The sequence below is a fragment of the Apus apus genome, chromosome 12 (genome assembly GCF_020740795.1).
Source record: "Apus apus isolate bApuApu2 chromosome 12, bApuApu2.pri.cur, whole genome shotgun sequence".
Classification (NCBI taxonomy): domain Eukaryota; kingdom Metazoa; phylum Chordata; class Aves; order Apodiformes; family Apodidae; genus Apus; species Apus apus.
The window spans coordinates 12,088,408-12,112,382 of NC_067293.1; the positions used below are offsets into that span (position 1 = coordinate 12,088,408).

The 23,975-nt window shown below is 41.9% G+C and overlaps 1 protein-coding gene across 2 annotated transcripts in view; it reads right to left on the reverse strand.

Annotated features, from left to right (window-relative positions):
* The window catches only part of CAPN6 (calpain 6), a 59,351-nt gene that overhangs the window by 5,545 nt on the left and 29,831 nt on the right, over nt 1–23,975 (reverse strand). For both annotated transcript variants that reach the window (XM_051630408.1, XM_051630407.1), the window contains exons 4-13: nt 18,633–18,764; nt 17,941–18,149; nt 17,357–17,549; nt 15,313–15,506; nt 13,463–13,540; nt 12,047–12,242; nt 9,353–9,475; nt 7,740–7,942; nt 7,102–7,223; nt 1,467–1,603 (exon numbers count right to left, since the gene is read on the reverse strand). In XM_051630408.1, the coding sequence (XP_051486368.1) occupies nt 1,467–1,603; nt 7,102–7,223; nt 7,740–7,942; nt 9,353–9,475; nt 12,047–12,242; nt 13,463–13,540; nt 15,313–15,506; nt 17,357–17,549; nt 17,941–18,149; nt 18,633–18,764 (1,587 nt within the window). The remainder of the gene's footprint in view (nt 1–1,466; nt 1,604–7,101; nt 7,224–7,739; nt 7,943–9,352; nt 9,476–12,046; nt 12,243–13,462; nt 13,541–15,312; nt 15,507–17,356; nt 17,550–17,940; nt 18,150–18,632; nt 18,765–23,975) is intronic.

Consider the following 23,975-nt stretch of genomic DNA (forward strand, 5'->3'; position numbering starts at 1 on the left):
AGAAATAAACCCTGCTGAAGCAATGCTTCTCTCACACCACACCTGAAAGGGCTGTGCTGGGGGAGAGTGACCCCCTCCCACCCCAACCCCTTGAAAAAGCAGCTAATCGTCTAGAGAGGGTGTGGGTGATTCTGGATTTGCATGCTCATTTATATACACTATACAAATAAGGAGCTAAATGCAGCTTTTTGCTTTCCAGGTCACAGCCAGCCTAGAAGAGGAATAAAAGTTACCTGTTTGAGCTCATTGGCAGTAAAAACCTACATGCAATCAGCCTGTCTGTGCCATTCTGCCTGCTTGTGCTCACCTCTGCACTGTCTTCAGTGCTTTTCCTCTGACTGTGTTAGAAGCAGGTCCACACACTCAAGCAAGGGACAGCAGTTGTTTTGGAGTCCTTGGACATGTCCTTTGTCACTACATAGCATGGGCTTGGGTGTACAGCAAGTAGCAACCAAAAGGGTTTTGCTGCAAGTCTCACATGCCAGTCTTCAGTCTGTGAAGTCCATTAGTATCTAACTTTCAGTTACCCTGGAAAAGCTGAAGTGTTTGAGCTGCATGGTGTAGAGAGATAGCATGAGGTGCCATCTGTAAATCAAAGCTTTACTAAGGATCAGAGAATCCCGCACATGCCATGAACCCAGACCATGTGCCATCAGCTCTGGTATCTGTTCCCTCATAACTACAGCCTGTGGTTTGGGGGATAACAGTGTATCATCCTGCTACTAGTTACAATATTTGTAGAATATAGCCATTAGTTCAGAGGAGTAAAGGAGGACTATGCACCAGTACTGCATTAGGCTGTGAACACTCAGAGAAGTATCCCTCCTTGCAACACAGTGCTACAAAGCTATCTTAATTTCTGGCACTTACGTGCCACTGTTAATTGATTCACAGATTTCTTGTAAGATCTCCCTACACTGATGAAGGAGACATAGTCCCTAGTATTTGTCTAACACTAGAAACTGTGTGTATCACACTGAAATGCCATTCCACTCTCCCAAAGTTTTCCTGGACTGCCTCATCTAATACCAAGCTTTGCGCTTCTTAGTGCTGAGGTAAACAGGGGGATCTCATTCTCACAGGACAAGAATTCAAGGTCAAAACATTCTTAATAGTAGCCCCAGGTCTGGTTTTATTTCAGACTGACTCTGGACTACACTAGATTTTCCTTTGTCTCTGTTTTGTCAGGTACCAAATGAGGCAAAAGGTAATTCCATAAATACCTTCAAAGGATTGGAATGAAACATACCTTCTATTCCCTAAGTGTCATCACTTGCTGTTTTATGGAAAAGCTCTAGACTAGAGAAACAGTAGAGCAGCTGAATAGCTCCAGGCATAGCCCAGTGAGAGGAGGTTCTCATCCTGGTTATGAGTCATGAAGTAACAGTTAGCACACATCAAGCCCAGTGATGCTGTTGTATTCCCACACCCACCTTCAGCAGCCCACCCTGCATGGCTGATCTCACCTGGATAATGATAGGACTGTCGATGTTCTTCCTGTAGAAAATCACTTGGGTGTTGAAGATGGCACTAGTGGTATCATGTTGCACAGAGGAGCGCACCTTCTGGTTCTCACATTTGATAAGCACAAAGGGATCTGCTCCTAAAACAATCAGCAGCACAGCTCTTAGGACACAAAATGGCAGCTGAGACCTGTGCAGAAACCCAGCAGGAGCAACCCCCTCCTGTGCCTGGCAGCACCACCACTGCTGTGCACAGGAACAGGGCACCAGAGCCCCTGACATGCCCTGCTAGGTCCCCCTCACCACAGAGGTGAAATAGCTCTTACAACCACTGGGTGCTCAGAGCTGAAAATCAAGCACCATTTGCTGTGAAACCACTTCAGCTCCTAGACTGGGACTGTGAACTTTCCACGTTCCCTTCCTGTGCATCCCCCGAGCTCATCTAAGAGATAGTCTTCAAGGTGAAACTCTGAGCTGCCTGACACTGCTCTAGATGTGAGCACCAAACACGGAACATTTTAACTCTGCTATAAATGTTAATGTTTTATTTCCACTGCAACAGGGAGCAAGAACCCATTTGGAAACACCTGTCTTTATCCTCAAATTTTCTAATTGACTTTAATTAAATGCAGACACTACCCATTTTTTTGTATTTCAGCACAACTATTTCTGTCCATTCCTATTGTTAATGACAGCATATCTGTTTTTCCACACCTTGCTACTTTTTAGATATGGATTTTAAATAAGCCCACTGAATGTGGGTACACTTACACATTGTAAATTAGACTTGTGATCATTTCTTACACACAATTTCGTCACTGTTTACTAGAAAATACCACACTGGAATGACAGCCAAAACGCAGCACAATTTTAAGGCAGCTTTTGTTTTTAAACAATTGATACCCACGATGATTTTCCTCAAACACATCACTCATTTGCAGGAATGGATACCAACATCTCACACAAACAAACCATGTAACAGCTACATCCAAAACAGGAGTTATTTCCAGTTAAGAAAAAGAAATAGAATTTTCCATATGCTGCACTGTGATGACACCTGGCCAGACACGTGATAGGCCTGTTACCCTGACAACCTCTCACACTTTCCATAGCAGGTAGCAATATATTGGCTTTTTCTGATGGGCAATTACTTTCAGTGTCACTGAATGTGTGGACTTAGCTCTGGGGCATGGGGCATCACCACAGTGTGCAATCAGTGATGAAAAACCTTGTCACTTTGCAAAGAGACTTGGAAAATGGATCTGAATAAAACGGGGTCTTGCATGAAATAGTATCAACTACCTTGGCCATAGGCAAAGAGCAAAGCAACATCTGATTATTTACAGTAATTAAGAGACAAAGGGCATAAAAAGGGGCAGGGAAAGGACAGAGAGCTTAAAAAGGTAACATGCACTTCTGCTGGACTAGGGGCTTGCTAAGAGAAAGGGGAAGGAAAGCTGAGGAACATGGAAGGTACCTGCACAGCACAACCTCATGATGGCATTGCTGAACGGTCAGTTGTATCATGAGGACTGGCTACAATTCCAAAACAGAAGAAAGAAATGGGAGAGCTGTATATGTGGAGTAAGACCAGGGATGTTCTTAGCTACAGCTGATTTATTTACAGTACAAAGACAATGCAGAAAGGGCTACTATTGTGGAAAAGCACCATTCCAATGTCTGCCATGAGCTGGGAGTGAAAACAACTGGAGCTGCTAGTCTGGCAGCTGCTCTGGCAGTGGAAGCAAGACTGGGCTCAGCTCTCAGGCACACATGACTCAGCTGTGCCTTGAAAACCATGCTGTGTATAAACAGCTGTTTCATCTCAGTCCTGTGGGCATGCAGATGTATCGACAAGTTGTACGAAAGAACAGAACAAAGGAAAAAGTTGAAATTTGTAAAAGCCAGCAGCACTTGAACAGTAATGATATTTCTAAGGCTTAAGGAAATCTATGCACAGTGAGCTCTTGGGTAAAGAGTGTGACAGATAGTACTGAGAGCAAGTTTAAAACAGACTTGGGAATGAGAGACAGAAAATCTCCAAGCACACAGTGCTCCCTCATTTTCTTGCTAACCTGTCACTGTGCATGGCACACAGATAGTTGGATCAACTTCAGAACAAGCTAATTCAGAGAGGCACTTCCAAGAGAAGCAGCCTTTATGCATTCAGAATTGAGTGTGGGCAGCTAGATTCATCCACTCTTCTTAGCAAACCATCCATTATTTTTCCCAGACAGGACAATGGACAAAAGACAGCATCAAGGAGGAGCTTTCCAATAAACATTTAAAATAGAGATTAAATAACCTCTCACTGGCAGGGAGCAGGGTTCTGATGACAACTAGCTTGTGACCCAGGCTGGGTGTGCACTTGCTGTGCAATCTTAATTCTCTTCCAGTTTTGTTTAAATAGCTGCTCAGAAATTTAAGCTAAGCAAAACTCTAAGATGACAGTGATGGGCTTATGTGAAGAACAGTGCATTCAAGTCTAAAATCCCTCTGTCCTAGTTATACCAAAAAAGGTACCTCTGTTCAGGCTGCTTTTACTTTCCAGAACTGCATACCTAACTGTCAGACTATAGAGACATCCTGATGTTTTCAGATAGGTCGTCAGAGAGATTAATGCCATGTCTCAGTTCTCAGAAGCTTCCAAATGAATCATAACCTGCTCCTTTATCATCAAGTTTGTCTTCTCTCTATGCTAAGGGATGATAATGACAAACCAGCCAGGTGGCTGGACAAGGTGGAATGATGGATGACAGAGACTAAGCATAAGAAAAGAAGCAGCTAGAGAGGTGAGATGCTTCAGATCAGGAGGTGAAGTCAGAAAATCCTTGTGAAATGCAGTAGGGCTAATCAGACACAGCAGCTCACACAGAAACAAGCTGCCAACAACCTTTGCACCAGAAAATGAGTAAACTTTGTATGAGGTCCTCTTAGCAGAAGGCAAACACAAACACTTAATCTACCTATTTTCTACTTGAATAAACATATTGACTGTGCCTAACCTGAAAGGAACTTCTACTTGTTGCTCCCAATGGCAATTGCTGCCTGGTCTCTTCGCTCATTTCACAGTACTGATTAGGCAGGAGGCTGCTGTTGACTTCTAAATCTAGTTTACATCAGGAAATGCTCCAGGAGCAGCAGGTAAGGCTGGTATTTTGGTAACTGCTCATGTGACTTTGAGATGGAAACTCACTGCTGAGGAAGCTGGTCTTTTTCAAATGCCTGGCTGCTATTCCTCCTTGATCTAAGGATGTGGACAGATGTGGAACCAGAGAAGCCAGAGAGGAGATGAGAGATGACAAGGAGTCACAATCTTTTGTGGCAGTATTAGGAGCAATAATGGAATATGGGATATTTAGTGTCCCTGGACACATTACTTTCTAGTGTAAACTTAATATCCATCCAGGCAGTGTGCTTCAAGGAATTTCTATATCCACTCTTTTAAGCTACCAAATGTGAGAAATATGTACCACACCCAGCTTTTTCTGTTACCAAAAACGTACTTGAGTATCAATCAGGAGCTTTGCCAAATTTCCCAGCAAGAAGCTCTGCCTTAGAAGGCAGAGGCTAATAAAAAAAGATTCAAACAGATTTCACAGCAGAATTCAAGATAATGGGGAAACTACTTAAGTGAAGGAACTCGGCTCCCTGAATGGATGAGATTTGAAACTACAAAGAGGCAAAGGCTTTTACTAAAAGCTATATGTTGATACAAAAGGAAAATATATCAATATTTTTTGTGAACTTTGATTCAAAGTCAAACAGTAAGATTCATTTTGTTTTTCTGTTCAAATCCCCTTTTGTTTTGGATTAATTTGAAAATGGCACGTTTCACACAGGAAAAAGGAAATACTTCAGAAAAAACTGACAGTGATAGGCTGATTTTTTTCAGCTACTTGATTAATTCAATACTAATTCACAAATACTATCACTTGACCCAATTCTGCATTTCATTCAGCAGATGAAATAACTAAGCAGCAGTGTTGCTTAGGTTTAAACAAAAAAATGTATGAGTCCATTTTCTATAAACAGTTCAACTTGGCCACCCATGGTAGTACTGGTTACTAAAGGTATTTGGGCTATGCTGTAGCTAGAAAATATATTACACATTGGTTGTAAGTCCAGTTTGTCTATTCCTGAGGGTCTGTGTCACAATGCACCAAATCCGAGTGCTCTTGGATCACAAGCCTGGGCTTTGGCAGCTGCTGGGAATTGTTTTTAATGATCTTGTCAAGACTGTAATTGTGCTAAAGATTGTGAAATGCTAAGGGTGGAGAATTGGTTTTTATTACGTTACTGCAGGCAATGTTAAAGAAAAATGTTTAAGGAATTTTAAAAGCCAAAGAAAAACACCCTTAAAAATGAAAATGTCCTTCATGGGACAAGAACAAGAACATCCTGGCTCCTTTCAGTGCACTGCTCTGCTATTCTTGTCACGTACAGCCCCTCCAGTCTCACCGTCAATCCTGTCTTGCTGAGAACACAGAGTCATATCTCCTGCTTGACTGAGATGTTTGTGGCTTCTGTTTTTCAAGAAAAGCACCAAGAAACATGCAATTAATCAATTTTCTACCTCACTTCCCTTCAGCATTCCTGTCCATTGAAGAGACAAGCAGACTTACCAGAAAGTGTCTTTCACAAGGAAAAGTACCTTCAGTCACCACTCAGTGAGTGCCAGGAACAACTCTGAAAAGGGGACTGAAATACAACTGTAGGCAGCTGGTGGGAGAAAATGTACAGCTGTGTTGTGAGACTGAAGATGAACTGTACTACAGGTCTAAGACTACTGCCTTCTGTACCACAAGAAATTAATGCAACTGAGCTCCACATCTTAAACTGAAGAGAGCTGAAGAGATACCTGGAGCACACACAGCAGATGTTTCAGGAACCCTTTTATTTTCCTGTTCCAATTTCACTTTAGTATCTTTGCTCCTTTGCTTTTTCCCTACCAACCACTCAGTGCTGTGTGGGTCTACCTTTTCCTACATTGGTCTTAAAAAATGAAAGCTGACAGACAGGGAGGAGTGGAAAATGAGGAAGCAAATGACAACTGGACAAGTCTCCAGATTAACTGTAACATCAGGTGCCACAAAGATGGTGCCACTAAGACATTTTAGTATCCTTCAGGACACTTCCTTTAACATGTAGCTACACAGTCCTGTTCAAGTAATTTAACCTCTTCCTGTCTTAGTCTATCCAGATGAAAATGCTTGTTTGAAAACCATCATTTCCTCGCTGAAGTGCTATTAAGCTTGTGGTAATGAATAAGTAAGTGCTCTGAAGACAATGAATGACATTACTGAGGTAAGTCAGCACTACATAAGCCTGGATATTCTCCATTTAGAAAACACAAAATCCTAAGAGGTGAATTTTTTAACTAATCCCCACAAAAAGCTTCTCAGGAGGGTCTGGCTACTACTGCCCACCTGGACCAGTATAGATGAAACACTACTCTTGCTGGTTTACATCACCTTATTCATCTGATCTCTCCCTTGGACATCTTACAATATGCTGAAAAAAATCCCGTAAGTCTTCAGTTTGTTAGGATAATTTCTGGCTGCTTACATATGAACTCAGATCATTTTAGAGAAGTGAAGAAGCCTCTTCCACTCATCCGGGCTGGCTTTACACTTACCACCTGATCTGTCTTGCTTCTGTAAGCCCTCTGCAGACTGAATTTTGATTTGGGTGACTCTGCGTGGATAGCCACAAAGAAGACTCCAACATGTCATTTTGGGCTTATCTGACTTCAGCTCCCTGAAAAATCATGGGAAATGCAGTTGAAGCAATGAATGTCAAGCAAACAATCAATGGTTGTGGAAATTAGGCATTTTCAGAACATGAGATTTGTACTCTTTCATCATCTACCACATATGAAGTTTGTGGTACAGAAATGACAGACTTCTCATCTTTCACATGGCAGCAGAAGTGGTGGAAAAAAACCCATTTTAAATCACAGAAAATAGTATCAAAGCAAGAAAATAATTCAGTGAGCCTGATTTCATGAAACACTATTTCTGCCCTCGCAGACCACTGGTTTCAAAGGTTGGATGGGGCTCTGAGCAGCCTGTTCTAGCGGAAGGTGTCCCTGCCCATGCAGGGGAGTTGGAACTCGATCATCTTTAAGGTCCCTTCCAACTCAAAAATATTCTGTGATTCTGTGATATGAGCTAGCGAATCTGGGATATTTGGGAGCAACCAGGCAACAATTTCCAAGGATGTGCAGCCAGTGTAGGCAGGGGAAGATCTCATCTCACTGTGACTGCAACCTACCTGAGTTTTGATGGCACATCTGTGAAGAGTCTCAGGATGAACTCTGTAGTGACACCAGGAAGATATGTAGTTGGGATAAGGACGTAGCGGCCTTGCTTAAGGATCCTCTTCACGAAGACGGTGCGTGTGTTGATGTAGGGAGACGTGGCCACTCTCTCCTGCACAGTGAGCTTGTGTAGTCGATAGCCTCTGTTATCTTCCACCTACAGTATAAGGATTAGTGAGAGGAGGGATATCAGAGCTAACAGGCAGGATTTCCCTGCACATCACCCAGCCTTCCATGGGCAGAAAAGACAATGTGCAATAAAGACAAACGGTTTGGCAAATGGTTTTTCAGCCACTGAATCTGTGGCAGAGAGAGTCCCGATGGGCAACTCAGTGCTCCAAAAGCTAGCCCACATACCAAGCAGTGCTGTTCTGCACTTCAGGAACTGATACCTGTCACAGCACAGTTAGACTATAAAGCTATTTCTTAAGCAGCTCCTGGGGGCAAGGACCACCCTACATTATTTTCTGGTAGCTCTCTTTTGACTTCAGATAATTTAGGCCTTGGTCTTCCAAAGGCTTTTAGTCATCATAATGAGCCTGGTGGGTTAGAACACTTCTGAAACAGAAAAATTGTTGAAAAGAAATAAAGACAGAGCACTGAAACTTTTCTGAAGGTGTGATTTTGTTTTCCAAACCTTTCCACATTAGCTACACAGGCATGAACAAGGCAAGGTAAATTATGCTACTTTCTTAGGCTAAGTGTAGTCCCACTAGCGATAGCATCAGATGATAAGATAATCCTGATCCTCAGTGAAAAAGCAGATGTATAGCTGTTCCTCTTGCTTTCCTCCTTCTTTCAGTTCATATGTTTTCACTGTACTCTATTTACCCTGGAAGTGCAATTAAATTATTGTTTGGGATCCCTTTGGTTCCTTTTCACATATGCTTATTTCCTACCTACTACTCCAGCTTTTAAAAACACTCTTGATTCTTTTTTCTAAGTAACAAAGGAAGAACTGTAGACTTTCCAAACACATTCACTTGGCTGTATTTGCCAATGAAATGTAGGCAGGAGTCCCCAGTGAGAAGGAGTAAACAAACTTCCACATTACGAGCATTAACTTTCTTGCTTTCTTTTCCTTCCTTACGAGCATTAACTTTCTTGCTTTCTTTTCCTTCCTTCCTTCCTTCCTTCCTTCCTTCCTTCCTTCCTTCCTTCCTTCCTTCCTTCCTTCCTTCCTTCCTTCCTTCCTTCCTTCCTTCCTTCCTTCCTTCCTTCCTTCCTTCCTTCCTTCCTTCCTTCCTTCCTTCCTTCCTTCCTTCCTTCCTTCCTTCCTTCCTTCCTTCCTTCCTTCCTTCCTTCCTTCCTTCCTTCCTTCCTTCCTTCCTTCCTTCCTTCCTTCCTTCCTTCCCTCCCTCCCTCCCTCCCTCCCTCCCTCCCTCCCTCCCTCCCTCCCTCCCTCTATTTAGTACAAATAGTCTGTGTAACACACATACAGCTCATGTTGAGAAGAGGGCCAGACCCCGCCATGATAATCGTGCCTCCCTCTGCCCAAGATCTCACTGCCAAGCTGGAGCAGGACTGCTGAGCAAACTCTGGACCAGGGCTGCTGATGGCTGCCTACCTTCAATATTTCAAAGCCAATTGGGATGCTGTCTCCTTTCCCTTCTTTCTTGTATTTGCGGCGATCCTCCTGTTGTAACGAGACCAACACTTTGTCCTCTGTCTTCTTCACATCAAAGATGTACTAATACAAGGGAGAAGAGGGTAAGCTGTTAGAAATGTCTTAGGATATTGAGGATAAAGCCATCACCAAGGAAATATGTGCACACAAAGGAGGCAAATCAAAATACATTTGGCAGTAGGAGAAGAGTGCTTCATGTAATGGTCATTCCCAGCAATTTGCAGCTGAAAATTAATCATTAAACCAAAAATATCAGAGACACTGAAACAGATAATTCACATAATTCACAGCATGAGAAATCATTAAAAAATAACTATTGAGGCAGCAGATGAGAACACCTCTGAGCAAAAGACAAATTATTAAGTTTTATATATATGTAAATCAGGAATGAGATTAAAAAAATTAGCCAATAGACTCCAGAAGGGGTCTTTGATAATCTTTGATTCTTGTTTCAACTTGAATATCTCAATAGGGCCTGTAAATTTCAAGTATCTTTATATAGGATCTGTAAATGAAGGAATCTTAGTTAAAAAAACCGAAAAGTCTCGTCTTTGTTCTGCACCTACAATTTCTATTTAATATAGAATGACAGGATTGCTAATTTTGGGCTTTCTCCATTTTCCTGAAAGTCTTAGGAATACCCAGTCAAATGGGCCAAGAAGGACCCTGCATCTTTAACATGCAAATCTTTTATCCAAACTGTCTAAACTTGAATTAACTTGGGTTTAAGACCAATCAAAGGAAATAATTTCAAATTAAGGCAGTAGTTCTCATCTCAATAAATGAGACTTGAATTGCTTACGTTATTAAATATCACTGCCAGACCAGTTCATAAGCATGTACTCCTTCAGTAGACAAAAAGTCAGATAGCTATTTATTTTTATACAACAAAAAATTAAACATTCAAATTTATTCACTATTAGAGACTACTTCAAATTTTGTCTTCCGCATAGAGAAGGCAAATCTGAGTCGTCAGAACCAGTGAGGAGGAAGAGCACACTAGTTTAGACAGATGCTGTATTCTTCCATCATCTAACACCTTTAAATATGAAGCAAACAAATAAAAGCACAAACCAGCAGAGCACAGCTGGGGACTATGTGCAATACACATTCTGATTTCAGTTGAAATCCTCTGACAGTGTGGAGAGGAGTATCATCAGTGGTTCAGTTCCCCCCTCCCTGCTTCTCCAAGAGCTGCTAAAAAGCAAATTGTCATTAAGCTTTGTTCTGAGGTAGATACGGAGATTGCCTTGGTTACTGGTGTGGAACAATCCCCTGTATTGACTGCAGAATAAGGCTCCATCCATTTCTCATTCCTGACCCTCACTATCTCAGGCAGTGTCACACTCACATGGAAGAAACATCAACCTCTAGCAGGGCTGGCTGAAGCACAGCAGTACTGGAAAGAAAATCAATACCTTCCCAAGCCTCTGGGCTTTATTAGTTGTTCACAATATTTACAGTCCAGTACAGAACTAGCGCCTACTGTTCTGGACTGACTGGATTTGGTACAAATTCATACTCTAACTTGCATGCTGTAGAAACATTGCAGCAGAGAAAGCACAGGATCCTGAAGACAGTCCTAGGGGTTGTAAAGAGCCTCTGCAGGGAGAATCTAAAAAGCAAGGTATAAATATGTAGCAGCACCTAGTAAGGCACGTTTTAATTATTGTCCCCGTTGAACCATTTGCAGTATTTCCTTGTCAGATAACCTGAAGCATCCCAGGCCAAACTGAGATGTGGAAGGTCCTGAAGTGTCACAATCCCTCTCTGTACAGACAAACTTCACAGGAGGCCTTAGTGTCAGAGATTTCACTCAGGGAAAAAAGACAGATTATCTCTAGACTGTGGAAGTATTTGTCACAGTAATTTAGAATGGCCTTAAACTAACATAAATGTGTTCCAGCACTGCTGTTAAGAGCCTTTTAATCAAGTAGCCTAGAGATAAAACTGGAATAAAAAGAACTTCCATTACACCAGGCATTTGTGCTCAACTGCAACACAAATATTTTGTTCTCTGTGGCAGGTAAACAGTAGGTGCCCAGATCTCATCAACAGTAATGGAAGTTTTATGCCTGAATTTGCATGGACTGGGAGGAAAACATACAGCTCCAAGAAGGGCAGTAAAGTAAGAAATGGAGTAAGAATGGATGAACAGATAACTTGAATACCTGGAAAGTCACCAGGTAGGATGAGACAAGGAAAATTCTGTAGTGATTATGAGACTAGATGCTTTCAGAATATTAGATAATGCAAAGGAATACTAACTAAATACAGTGGATCAAATCCTCAGGCTGTTTAAGGATGTTAAGTAAATGGAGTTCTGTCAGTAGAAAATGAGACTTTCTGCCCTTCTACAACTGGGAAACTGAAAGAAGTCAAGAGAGGTCTTCACTAATCCTGGTCTGCCTGACTCATCTGCCCCAAGCATGATCAGTCCTAAACAAATACCTAAATTTTTCTGAGAGATTTCACACAAATCTCTCTGAAACATGAAACACTGAAACATGCAGTGAACCAGCAATGAGATGTCTGTCAAGTAGTCACTGCCAACTCCTAAATACTTTGGATACTTCAGAAGCCCTATCTAAAGTGGATACACTTCAACACCTCACAAAATACAGGTATTCTCACCTGGGGATTCTGAAGAAAGGTCTCTTTGTTATCAAAGCACCCACCACAGCGATTTAGCAGGGGCTCTGAATTCTTTGTCCAAGCCCCATGCATAATTTTCTTCTCCCAGGTCTTGTGGATGCTGAAGTAGGAGGTATTGACAATCCGGCAGATGTCCACATCAGTGAAATTCTTACACCAGTCTTCAAACGTCATCCTATTCCATGGAACACCAAGAAAGTCATGGTTTACTTAAAAATAAACAGTGATACTCATGCAAATAGCCAAAATAACACACCAAAATTTCCAGTAATTTAAAAGGAGACATTGCTCAGCTGTCCAGAGGACAGACTGATTCACTGGAAAGCTCTGCGTGTGGAAATACTTGTGGAAACCACAATCACACCATCTTAGAACTTAATGTAGAGGAAGTGTGCTTGGTCAGCTCTGAAAATGCTCAGTTGCAGCACCTAAGCCTCAAGGATGGGTTGTAGTACCAGGCTGGATTTGATAACATATATTTTGCAAAGGCAAAAGAGACTGCCTGCAACCAAAGCACCATCCACTCCTCATTATTACAGTCCTTATTGTTTACAGCTGTCCCTGAGCATTGTTCAAACTTCTGTACCTTGACATAGCTTTTATTTAGCACCATCTCAATGCTCTAAACTGTGCTGGCTAAAGTGACAGACTGGATTACAGAGCAGTTAAAAACATTCACCTCCTCTAACAGCTTAGCACCTCTGAACTACCATCACGTCCTGGCTTATTAATGGCCCAGAACCAAACCCTTCAGCTGGCCTCCAGTCACCAGTTCTGACAAAGCCAAGCAAACAGAAGACTTGTCATACTTAGCCCTACGAGCACACTCAATGCAACACTGATGATCTACTGAAGAAGCTGATGGGCTTCCTTGGTGTGTTCTAAGCTCTAACCAGAGGCAAAATTACCAGATTCTAGAAATCAAACACTTTTTGTGCCCATGCTGGAAAATACTGATATAACATGAAAATTCCTTGGCTGCAATTTAAATTGCAGATACCTAAGCTACAGCTGACCTAGAAATCCTAGAGATAAGTACAGCAGTCAGTAAACAGGATTGACAGTGTGTTCAATATTTGGCATTCTGTCATGTAAACCAGCACATGTGTTGTCTTGGATTCCAAATTAACGTCCTGAATATGGATAACAGATTTTGATGGTGTTTGAAACTTAAACTTACTGAGAGCTACTGATTTTGTTCTACTAGTTTTTAATTCAGTTTTTCTGTTTTTCTCTGTCATCTCTCAAGAGTTTCAAAAGAAACACACCTTGTGCCAGGACTGGATAACCTTATACATTTCGGGGAGTTGTTTTCAAAGCTGTTAAATGGCAGAATTAATGAAAATTACTCAGTGTAACCTGTACCTCCAAGCTCTTCAAATGACTCCCACTCACCAGAACTCTCCATCATTCTCAAGAGTGAGTCCCAAGCTCTTACGTTCTGAATTGCTGATTTTGTTCCACTCCTCAGAACTAAATGGGGGGGAAGTGTGGGAGGGTGACAGAAATAAAAGGAAACCAAAGATTATTAATAACCTAAATTAAGTACACCTGGAAAAAAACTGCAATTAAAGTTCCCTCATGGTCTTGTTATAAAGGCAGATTATATTAATGAAGAAGGTGTGGGGCTTACAGTAGGAGTTTTAAAACATCAACTGATTTGAAAGCTACTCAAAGATGAATGGGAAATTGGTATGACTAGAGCAGAACTGTAGATCTCCTTTGTCACACCATCCCTTAGGACACTTAAACAGCTGGTTTGAAAGGTCATGAGATTGACTCGATTCTCTAAGGCCCTTCTAAAGAAACCTGATTTTCCTCCTCAGAATATTATTGAACACTTCACTTAGACCAAGGGGGTTCTCTTTGTCTTTTGATCTTCTTAAATAAAACAGGCCTGAGCGTTGAGATTTCCCCAGAGAGCCTTGGAGAAGAAACAGCTGCAGCACGAGCCTAGTGTCCAGTTTCCAGAGAAGCACTACACACATAGACACTTCATTAGCATAAAACTTACACATGCTCTGCATTGTCCCCTGAAGGCACCTGCCTTTTCCTGCTGACTGCAGGGGAGCACAGGATCCTAAATGCAATCAGAAAACAGCAGGAGCCCCTTCCCTAACATGTCACATTAGACAAACAGAGCCACTATTCCTTACTCCCTTTCCAAAAGTATTTGGAGGATAAAGTTGAAGGTAGTTAGCAGGAGAGAAGGAAGGTTACTTGCCATAACAGACATTTTCTTAACCTATTTGTAAACCCTCAATTTAATTCTGCTAAGCTAAAACCCATGAGCCAACATTAAAGTCCTCAGTGCTTCCACTGGAATGAGTGGCAGGTCTGCCAAGGTAAGGGCTAGTGGAGAACCACAAAGGCTTAAGTTAGACATAGTAGCTCTTCTGCACATTCTTCACATTTTACCCAAACCAAACTATTTGAAGGGAATAGATTTTTGTTAGCTGAAGTATGGGAGATAAGAACTTTATATGCTGTTGTTAAGAGTCTTGCATTATTAAATGCTAACAGTAGCTGGTAAGCAGTGCTGAACAGCAACATCCCAGTTAAATGTTTTTCATGTGTAAATTGCCAATGATGGAATACGTCCCCTCCAGAAATCGTATTTCTGCAGGGATGCCTGCTCATCTCATGGCCCACACTGAAATTCAGTAGAAAATAATTCAAGAAATCACAGATGTGGCAATTTTACAGCATTTTCCACCAGTCACTTAAATTATCTAAGAAGAAAATACTTGGACCATCCCCAGTGTCGCGAGCCAGTACCGGGGGGCTCCCGGCTGTCAGGATACTTTTGCGACTCCCCCTCTCAATGTGGAGGGGTTTGTGAATGAGCCCGAGGGTCACACGCGGCGCTGCCTCTCTCGGAGGAACGGCCACCGCGGGACCGTAACTAGCAGTTGTCACAGACAAAGTCAGTGGTGAGGCTGGGAACAAACCTCATGTTCTTGACTCACCACCTGAACCACAGGCTTGTTTTCTACTCATGCTCCAGCGTGTCAGATCAGTGATGTATACAGGAAACTGATGTCCAGGAAGCCATAACCCCCCAGCTCCTCCAGGATGTGTTCATTTGCTCACAGAATGTTACACTTGGGAAGAGATGGCACAACAGTTCAGTCACCACTGAGTGCTGCAGCCTGACGTTGTGTCTCATGGTGTTGCACCACACATCTGCTGTCTGGTGACCCTACTCAGTTTCATTCCTTTGACACTGGATTTGCAGCACTTACTTGTCACTCCAGGCACCATTCCACTCTCTTTTTCCCCAAGGATTCCTCAGCCTGATCATAAACAGCTTTTCTGCCTTAAAAGAGAATGTGAGCCTTTCTCCAAGGCGCATCTTCCGAATTGCAGTCACTGAGTAGGCATGACCAATGACAAGACCCATCCGTGTCTCCCCTTCATAGGTACTGCCAGAAGAAGCCTTTAGCACCAAGAATAAAACAAAACAACAAACAAACAAAACAAACACCACAAAAACAAAACAACAACAACAAAAAACAAACACCAGAATTTACATCACTGAGGGCACTTGACAGATACATGTTCAAGGGGCAGCAGGGGGAAGGCTTGTTTTCTTTCACAGAGCTGTATGTTCCCTTCCCAAGTGATTTGACTATGCAGGATAACAGCAGCACTGGGGCTCAAAACTCATGTCTCACTAGTCTGGTCTTCTGCGTAATACTGCCAGACACATCCTAGCAGATAGAAGCCCAGAGAATAGGACAATATCAACTACTACGCCCATTTGGTCTTCTCCTGGCCTCAGAGAATTAAAGGCTGATGGACAATCTTTATCAGTCCTCCCAAAATCTTGTAATCTTTACCAAATGGGTCTCTGGATATTGATGACTCTGCACTGTCTGGTGGTGTCCTCAACAGGACACTGTATGGCCTCAGGATTTAGCCAGTGGGTCCAATGCCCATTTCTGTTATTAGAGTTATGAATGCACTCTGATACTTTTAGAGGTTACAGAATTTCTCTGGTTGAAACAGACAGGGTCCTTCTTGTAAGGCAGGTGTTTCACTGATATGATAGTGTTCAGTCCCCAAATATAAGAATAAAATAAATAAATCAATTTTTATATCAAATTGGAACTGAACTGACAGATGGTCTGGCAACTGTGAGACTCTCAACAAGACCTCTTTGCCTTTGGAAAAATTAAAGCAAAATGTTGAAGTGATTTAACTAAGTCCACATAAGATTAGCCTTAGCTAAGGTCTAAAGCTGGAAGCAGAGGACCTGGAAGTAAGATGCTGAAGTGACCCTAGATGCCACCCATGTAAATTCTAGAGAATGACCACCTTCCCACAGACTGCATTTTAAAAAGCACTTAGAAGCAATCTTTAGGAAATAGTGAAGTGCCATGGCAGTTTGTTAGACCTCTGTCTGCAATAAGAGCTTCAGAAAATTCAGAATTTCAGTGCTGCCCCTGTCATGGCCAGACATGCAGACTGTGTTGGAAGGGGAGTTAAGCCCAGTTGTCAGTGGTTTCTCTCCTATGGCAAGGGGCTGTGCAAGGCCCTTGTCTGCCAGTGGCTTATGAAGTATACAGCATCCTTTGGGGGCTGCTACTGACCTGCTTCTAGCACCTCAAGTGAATCCAGAGAGGTAAAGCTGTCACAGAAGGCAGCCCTGTGTCAACCCTGGGGAAATCATCCCCTCTCTACTGTCTAAGGGAACTTCAGGGTCATGGCCTCCTAACGTAGGCACCTGAGGTAGCTGCCTCACACTAGCCAGCACAGGCAACTTTTGAAGGTTAATTCTAATGGGGAGTCTTATTAACAAACAGTACTGCTCAATAACCAAGTGAGCTCAGCCTTTCATCTCAGCTTAGTGTTACAATGACCAGACAACTACATCAGACAACTACCAAAGTCAAGAAGCCCCAGCAGCTCCATGCCAGCTGAACTATTTTCTGTAAACAGATTTCCCTAAGAAATAAAGAAACTGAACACTGCCATCTGGCCTGTAAATTGGGGCATTCTAGGTGGATTAACCTTGGGTCAATACACAAATGTGACCATTTGGAAAGAATAAAATTTCAGATCCACAGTAAAGTGGCAGCAAGAAAGGCTTTGTGGTTTTGTGATTGTATTTAGTGGCTCTTGGAGTTGAACTTGACTAACAGCACTGCCAACTTGCTAGCTTTTCCCATACAAAGCTTTTCCAAAGCACACAAATAAAGGACATACTCAATATACTTATACTAATAATGATATTTTTGGTAAATTTTTTGCATTTACTCCTAAAATCCATCTCACTGTACATACCGCGATGTAACAGCTGATCAGTCCGCCTCTTTTATGCACTTTCAGCAAGTCTTCAAACAGCTTCATCTGCTCAGAAATAATCTCACCATATTTGCCATGTACCAAATCAATAGATTCTGACACGGCTCCAGTGAAATCCACAATTGCATCTGCAGCACTGCCCCCATCTAGGGCTTCATAAGATCCGGCCAGCCTGGAGGTAACACAGAACACTCTCAGTCAACACATGGATGCTAGAAGTGCTCTAATTTGGATTGAATGGAGGTAATATATTTGTGTCTCACCAAGGAAAAAAAAAAAAACACAACAAAACAAAGCAGCAGATTACAGATGGGTTTGCTGGGTTTCTAGGAAAGGAGTGAAATGATACTTAAGGCTTTAATCTGTTGAACTAGAGCACATTGAACTCTTTCATGATTCATCTCCTCCATGGAGATTAAAGGAGGCATTTTCAATATTTTTTTTAGGTTGTCTACTAGCAGCAAATCTAAAACTTATGGAAAGTATAATAGAGTTGAAAGACAAAAACAGGTGGATGAGAGGGACAACACTGAAGACTGAAAGTACAATGAACTAGGTCATACTTTGCATAAGCTTTCTCCAGTAATGCGCTCCAGAATTCATTCTTCACATTGGAATGGCAGTAGATCAACCTCCCATCCATCGTTGGCAGCAGATCATCAACAACCACTTCTGTCCATTCTCCAAAGCACCAGAAACGGAAACGGAAAATCCCAGCATATTTCTCTGGGTTTTTAGGGTCCCATTCTTGTTCATTAAAGTCTGGAATCACCTGAGAAGCCATGCAAAAAGAAGTTCACCAAACGTGCAAAACGTGCAAAAAAACGTGAAGATTTAACTAGAGGGCAGACTGCCCTGGAGCATGCACTGTGCTGATATTCAGCTTCATGAGTTGACCTTAGACAGATGAAGACGTGAAAAAAGAGGGTGAATTTGGCACAAAGTTGAATTTATCCCCACTTCAAAGAAACTATGAGGAAAATAACATTTTAAATGATCTGCAGAGAAAGACAAACAGAACCTATTGCACTCCCTGGCTTTACTGTATCTCTTTGGTGCTCAATGGGACTGTGGAGTGGGGAGGTTTCATAACATGAAAAATGAATTTCTAAAGAAAAGGAAGATTTGAAGCCACCAAAATTCACCACTCATCAGAGGCATATTAGTCCTAGAGGGAAAAACAGTGACTGTTAGGCAGGGAAACAACCAAGGTTTATTAGCTTTATTTCATGCATCAAGTACATGGATCACCTACCTGCTGCCAGAGGGTCTTCCTCAAAGCCAAGCAGGAGCATGCAGCCACAAACCAGCAGTTCCCCAAGGTGCCTTGGTGCAAGTCATGGGAGCTGATTCCATTCACAAACAGGCGGGGGTCTTCACAGAGGTCCTAACAAAGCAAACCAGTAATTACTGGAGATTCCATTCCAGAGCTAATCACAGTATCCTTCCAACTATTCCTCTCCACACTTGTTCTGCATCATATTCCCATGAAATGTGGAGTTTCTGTACCAGGAAGTTCAAAAGCCCTCTGGCACTGAGTATATTTGAAAGTCAGAGAATGCAGGATTATTTAAGTTCTTACAGGTAGAGTGTATTGCCTTATCAAAAAAACAGGATTTGCCATTATTTTTTTGCCAGAGTACCTACTTCTACCCTCAGCTGAAGGTGATCCTTAAGAACTGGAATGAATTAAACATTTGGAAGACTTATTGGGCATTGGGGCAGGTAATAAACTGAAAAAAGGAGGAAGCATTACAGGGAAGGCTTTGACAAACAAACAACAAAACAACAAAAAAACAACAACTCATCAAGAAAAGCAGCAGGAAATTATGCTACTGACACCAGAACTCTGAGCTTCCTGCATCGCCAGTCCCTTGGCTGACACACTGGAAACCCTCCTCCACCAACACCATGAGTTACTGCAATGACCCCTGCCATCCAGCACCAAAGAAGGCAGAAAATACAAGTCTGTGAAGTGCATGTCATTCTCTCTCATCTTTCTCATTTATCTCACTCTTATTCAAACCACTTGTTCCTCCTGGCACCATCTCTATTTACATGCAGATTCTTACTGAAGTATAGTTGGCTCTTCCTGTGATATCTCCCTGCTGCTCACTAGCTTGCCCCTTGCTGTGTCTTTCCCCATGATAACCTGCAGATCAAGGCACTAAAAGAAGCACCTCTAAGTATCACTGAACTTGGGAAAGCCAAAGTGTAGTAGTATTGTGTTTATCACCAAGAAATCCTTGGTAAACAGTTTTCTCCTCAAGGGATCTGTATGTGGCCTCACAGTCCCAGAGAGAACCTCCCAAGCAATACTTGGAAAACAGGTAACCTGCCTGTCCCATAGTTGATACAGAACCTAGTGGTTTCAACCCAATGATTGCTCATTATACTCTTGAGTGAATCATTGCTTTTCCTAACTGGTTGAGAGGATGGAAAAGCAGACAGTACTAAGCCATTCTGCTCTTTCACAGTGTAAGAAAAACTCTGAATTTAAACACTGGTATTAGGAATGCAGAATAAATAACTCCATCTCACCTCAAAATGGCAGGAGACTCCACATTTACTAGAGTCTTTCCAGTTTGTTATCAGCAGCAGAATAAGCAGCTCCGCTCTATACCTCATAGGTTCCCATTGCCCCTTGATAATTATAGGTTATGATCCTAAAATACCAAGATTTCAATCCAAGCCTGGCTACACACCACAGGCATGTCAAAATCTCTCAGTCTTCCCTTTGATGGGGCTGTGACAAATTAGTGCCAGCTGAACTTATTTTCAAGAAAAGAACCACCTCAGTGCTGGGCTGAAAGTCTCTTTTCCTGGGCTGGCTTAGCAGATGGCAGCCTGAAATCAGCTCATGGAATGTTATGTGTGGTGTTGCTGCTGTTTTCTCTTAAGACAATGGTATTTTTGCCATATGACTTTTCTCATTAAGTAACAATTGGTAGAAATCTTAAATGCCTCTTGGGAAACAAGTGGCTGATCATTACATGACACTGTTCTTCTGACAGTATTTCTTACATGTGTCAGAAAATGTACAGGCTTCTCAAAGCTTCTTAACAGACCTTAATAAAATTCTGAATAACAAGATGGTGCCTAGGAGGAAAACTGACCATGGACTGGATACTCATCTGCATCCCAGACAGATTAATTCAGTCTGCCTGGATGCTCAGATATGGAATGGTTAACAGGAACTTCAGCTGAGGTAAACCAACCCAGTTGCCTCTTGCAGGGGCTGAAAGCAGTGACTGAAAGCTTGGCCTTTACAGCACAGTGGTAACACACATTCCAAAGCCAGCTCCAGTAGACTCAAGTTTCATATCCCATTTCTTTGCATCTCTGGCAGTAATAATTTCTAGTTTGTTTTTCCATTCAAAATGTTATTTTGTTAGCATAATAATCAAGGGATAAATTGAGCCTTCAGGGTTAAAGTTGTCCAAACTTTTCTGTCACTACAGGAAGCCAAAACTTTCGTTGGTTTTGAAAGAAATTAAGCACTACAATGTACTGCAAGTATTTTCTCTTATTTGGTTTGCTTTGCTAAAAATACCCACATTAAACTCTCATTTTTTAATTGAAGTGTGTCTTGCATCTTGCACACTCCTCAGAGAAAGAACAGAGTGCAGCATGTGTCAGCTGCCAAACATATGGGTGAGATTAGCATTTGCTGACCACTGGGGTCCAAAGCAAACATGGAACAGCACAACTTAGAAACAGCACCTCCCTGTTTCCACTGCAGTCACTAAATTCTTCAGGATTCTGCTTGATAAACCCTTTCTTATTAAACTGCCTAGGAGCCCTGGACTCCTGAGACTAAAGAACAGTGCAAGAAAATGACATTAGCTCTGTTTCTCTTGTCATTAATTACTGCCATTATAACAGCTTCTCTGATGACTGTCACTCTGTGGCTCAGATGAGATGTACAATACCCCTCAGGTGCAAGCTATAGCTCATTTCAGCTGTTTGCTCTCTTCCAGACATTTTATTTTCACTTCTTATGCCACATAGCAAATTCTAAGGAATACCTTTGAGATCACTTTTCTAATACTGGTCCCAGCAGTGATAATTCAGGATAGCTGAGGACCAAGCTAACCACCATCAGAGGAACAATAAGGAAGAGAGACCAATGTGAGATATGCCCCAGGCATTTCAGGAGACCTGATGCCTTTCTCCCTTGCAACCTAAGCACTTGGGTTCTGAGCTCCCCTAGAATACTTCCTTTCTAAACACAGTGGTTTAACCCTAAGCCCTTTTCTCAGGATCAGTCTGCATCACCTGTACTGTTAAAAACAGAAGTAACTTCACATTTCCAAGAAAAAGCTTAAAGGAGGTTACTGGGTCTTATTATACATCATTAACATATAATAGCTGCACTATTGCTGATACAACACCACTAATAAAAGCAGTTGTTGTATTATTTATGCCCACAGGGAGCATTCCACCATCCAAGACACAGAGCTCTCCCCACTTCTCCCCTTACACATGTACAAAATAAAACACCATCTGCAGAACTATAATTAGACTGTACAGAGTCTGAAAGGGAGGCATGAGGTTACAGGGACTCATGGCTCTGGTGATAACCCGATGCTTGTATTTTCATACTAGACTTTTAACTTGCTTGACAGAAGTTTATTCTAGTCACCTCCTATCCTTGCTGCACTGTGTAGGCTTGAAATATCTGAGCTTTAGTGTTACATAGCCACTGAAGCTGAGAGAAATAGTGGCTCACAAACCCCTTTTTCTGATTTGAGGTGGTTCATCCCTTACAATAGAGCAAGTAAATGAACCAGTTAAGGGGCAGACTGGAAGAACACTGAGCAGCCTAAATATAAGAGACTTGGTTAGTGTAGGGTGAGAGGAAATAAAAGTGGGAGAGACCTTGACAGGTCAGTCTGTCCCAACACTTGCCCAGTGCCCAAACTGGCTATCCTTTAACTTACTTCTGACTGAAGCTTTTCTAACCTGCATTTCACACAGCCCATGAGGGAAAGTCCCCGTGCTTCCTCCACTGGCTGGCAAAGGAGGGCATCACTGAGCAGCTCTGCAAGCTCAAGACTTCTGTGAGTGGGGAGGTCAGTTACTTTTCCTTTCCACAGCAACTCCTCAGACAATCTGCAGACCTGTAAGTCTCTCTTCTCTAGTCTTCATAACTGGTTCTTCATGTTTTGTATCACTGGTGAAGTGTGGTGCCCAAGGCCAAACTCTGCTTCAAATGAGGCTTCAGCAATGCTGAGCAGAGCTCAATGCTCATGCTCACTGAAGCTGGGGTGATGTTTTCCTGTCTTTTTCCTCTGGACTTCGCATATTTACCTTGTGTTCAGACTGTGATCCACTTACTGATCCTATTCTATGGACTTGATGCCTCATCACTCTTTCTCCCTAATTGAGCCATGAAATCACTTAATACCAAAGCAATGTACTTGGTTGCATTGATGAATTGACGCTGAATTCCATCCTGTTTACTCCACTCTGTTTTCCCCAGACATCAAGATAAATTTCAATTCTCAACCCTGTCAACTGGCTTGCAATCCCATCCCAGTCTGTGTCCTACAGCATTACCCTACATGCCTTTCCAGCCCCTCATCCAAGTCATAACGAGACTACTGAAGAGGACCTGACTACAGGCGATTTCTGTGGGACTCCATCTGCACAATGCCAGCTTAAGAGTGCCCCAAATCATTTATTTAACCAGCTATACATCTCCATCACTGAAGTCTGAATTAATCCAACATTTCATACTTCAGGGAGCCATATCAGATATTGCCAAAGCCTTATGAAAGTCAAAAAATATCAAATCTACTGCTCATCTCTTAGTCACAGGATCTGTCTCATTGTATGCTGGAAGGAGATCCATCTGGTACATTTTAGTGTATCTGAATAATAGATTTTTATAATATAATCTGTACCATCAGACTAACAGTCATCTGCTTAGGCCTGATAAATTGCAGTCAAGAATTTAACTGAGATACAAAAATGCCTGGACAGTAATAGAAATATGAAAGATGGCAACTTAATTTTTATTTGCTACCACGTATCTTCCTTTGGGAATTTCAAAACTCTGTGAACCATGGGAGACAAGAGAAACCCATTTCACTGGAGCTATGAAATGGTTTGACGTTGTTCTGTCATGATTCCCTATTAAAAAAAAGTACACCGCAAAAAAAGTACATGAGATAACTGATTAACTATACGCATTAACTTCAGTTTGCTCTGGCTCCTTTAAACCTTGGAGTAATTTAGCTACAGGAAACAGTTCCCCTTAGCTGTGAAGATGCCTCTGTTGGCATAAGTACTACCAATATCCATTAATTTAAAAATATGCAATGTTGGTTTTAATTGGAAAGACATTCAAAGGGTTAATTAATTTGCTTTGTGTCTTCACAGACATTAACTGAACCTGCGCTCTTAAACACTGAGAGATCTGATGTTTAAGGGAAAGATTATTTTTTAATGGATTAAGGACTGTCAGCTGGCTCAGACAGAAAAACAGAGATTCAAGGAAAGGGAAGAAGAAAATAAAGCTATAATGATGTTTACAACACAGATTTCCAAAGGATTCAGTAGCATTTAGAGCTTACTTTGCACAGCACCCTTT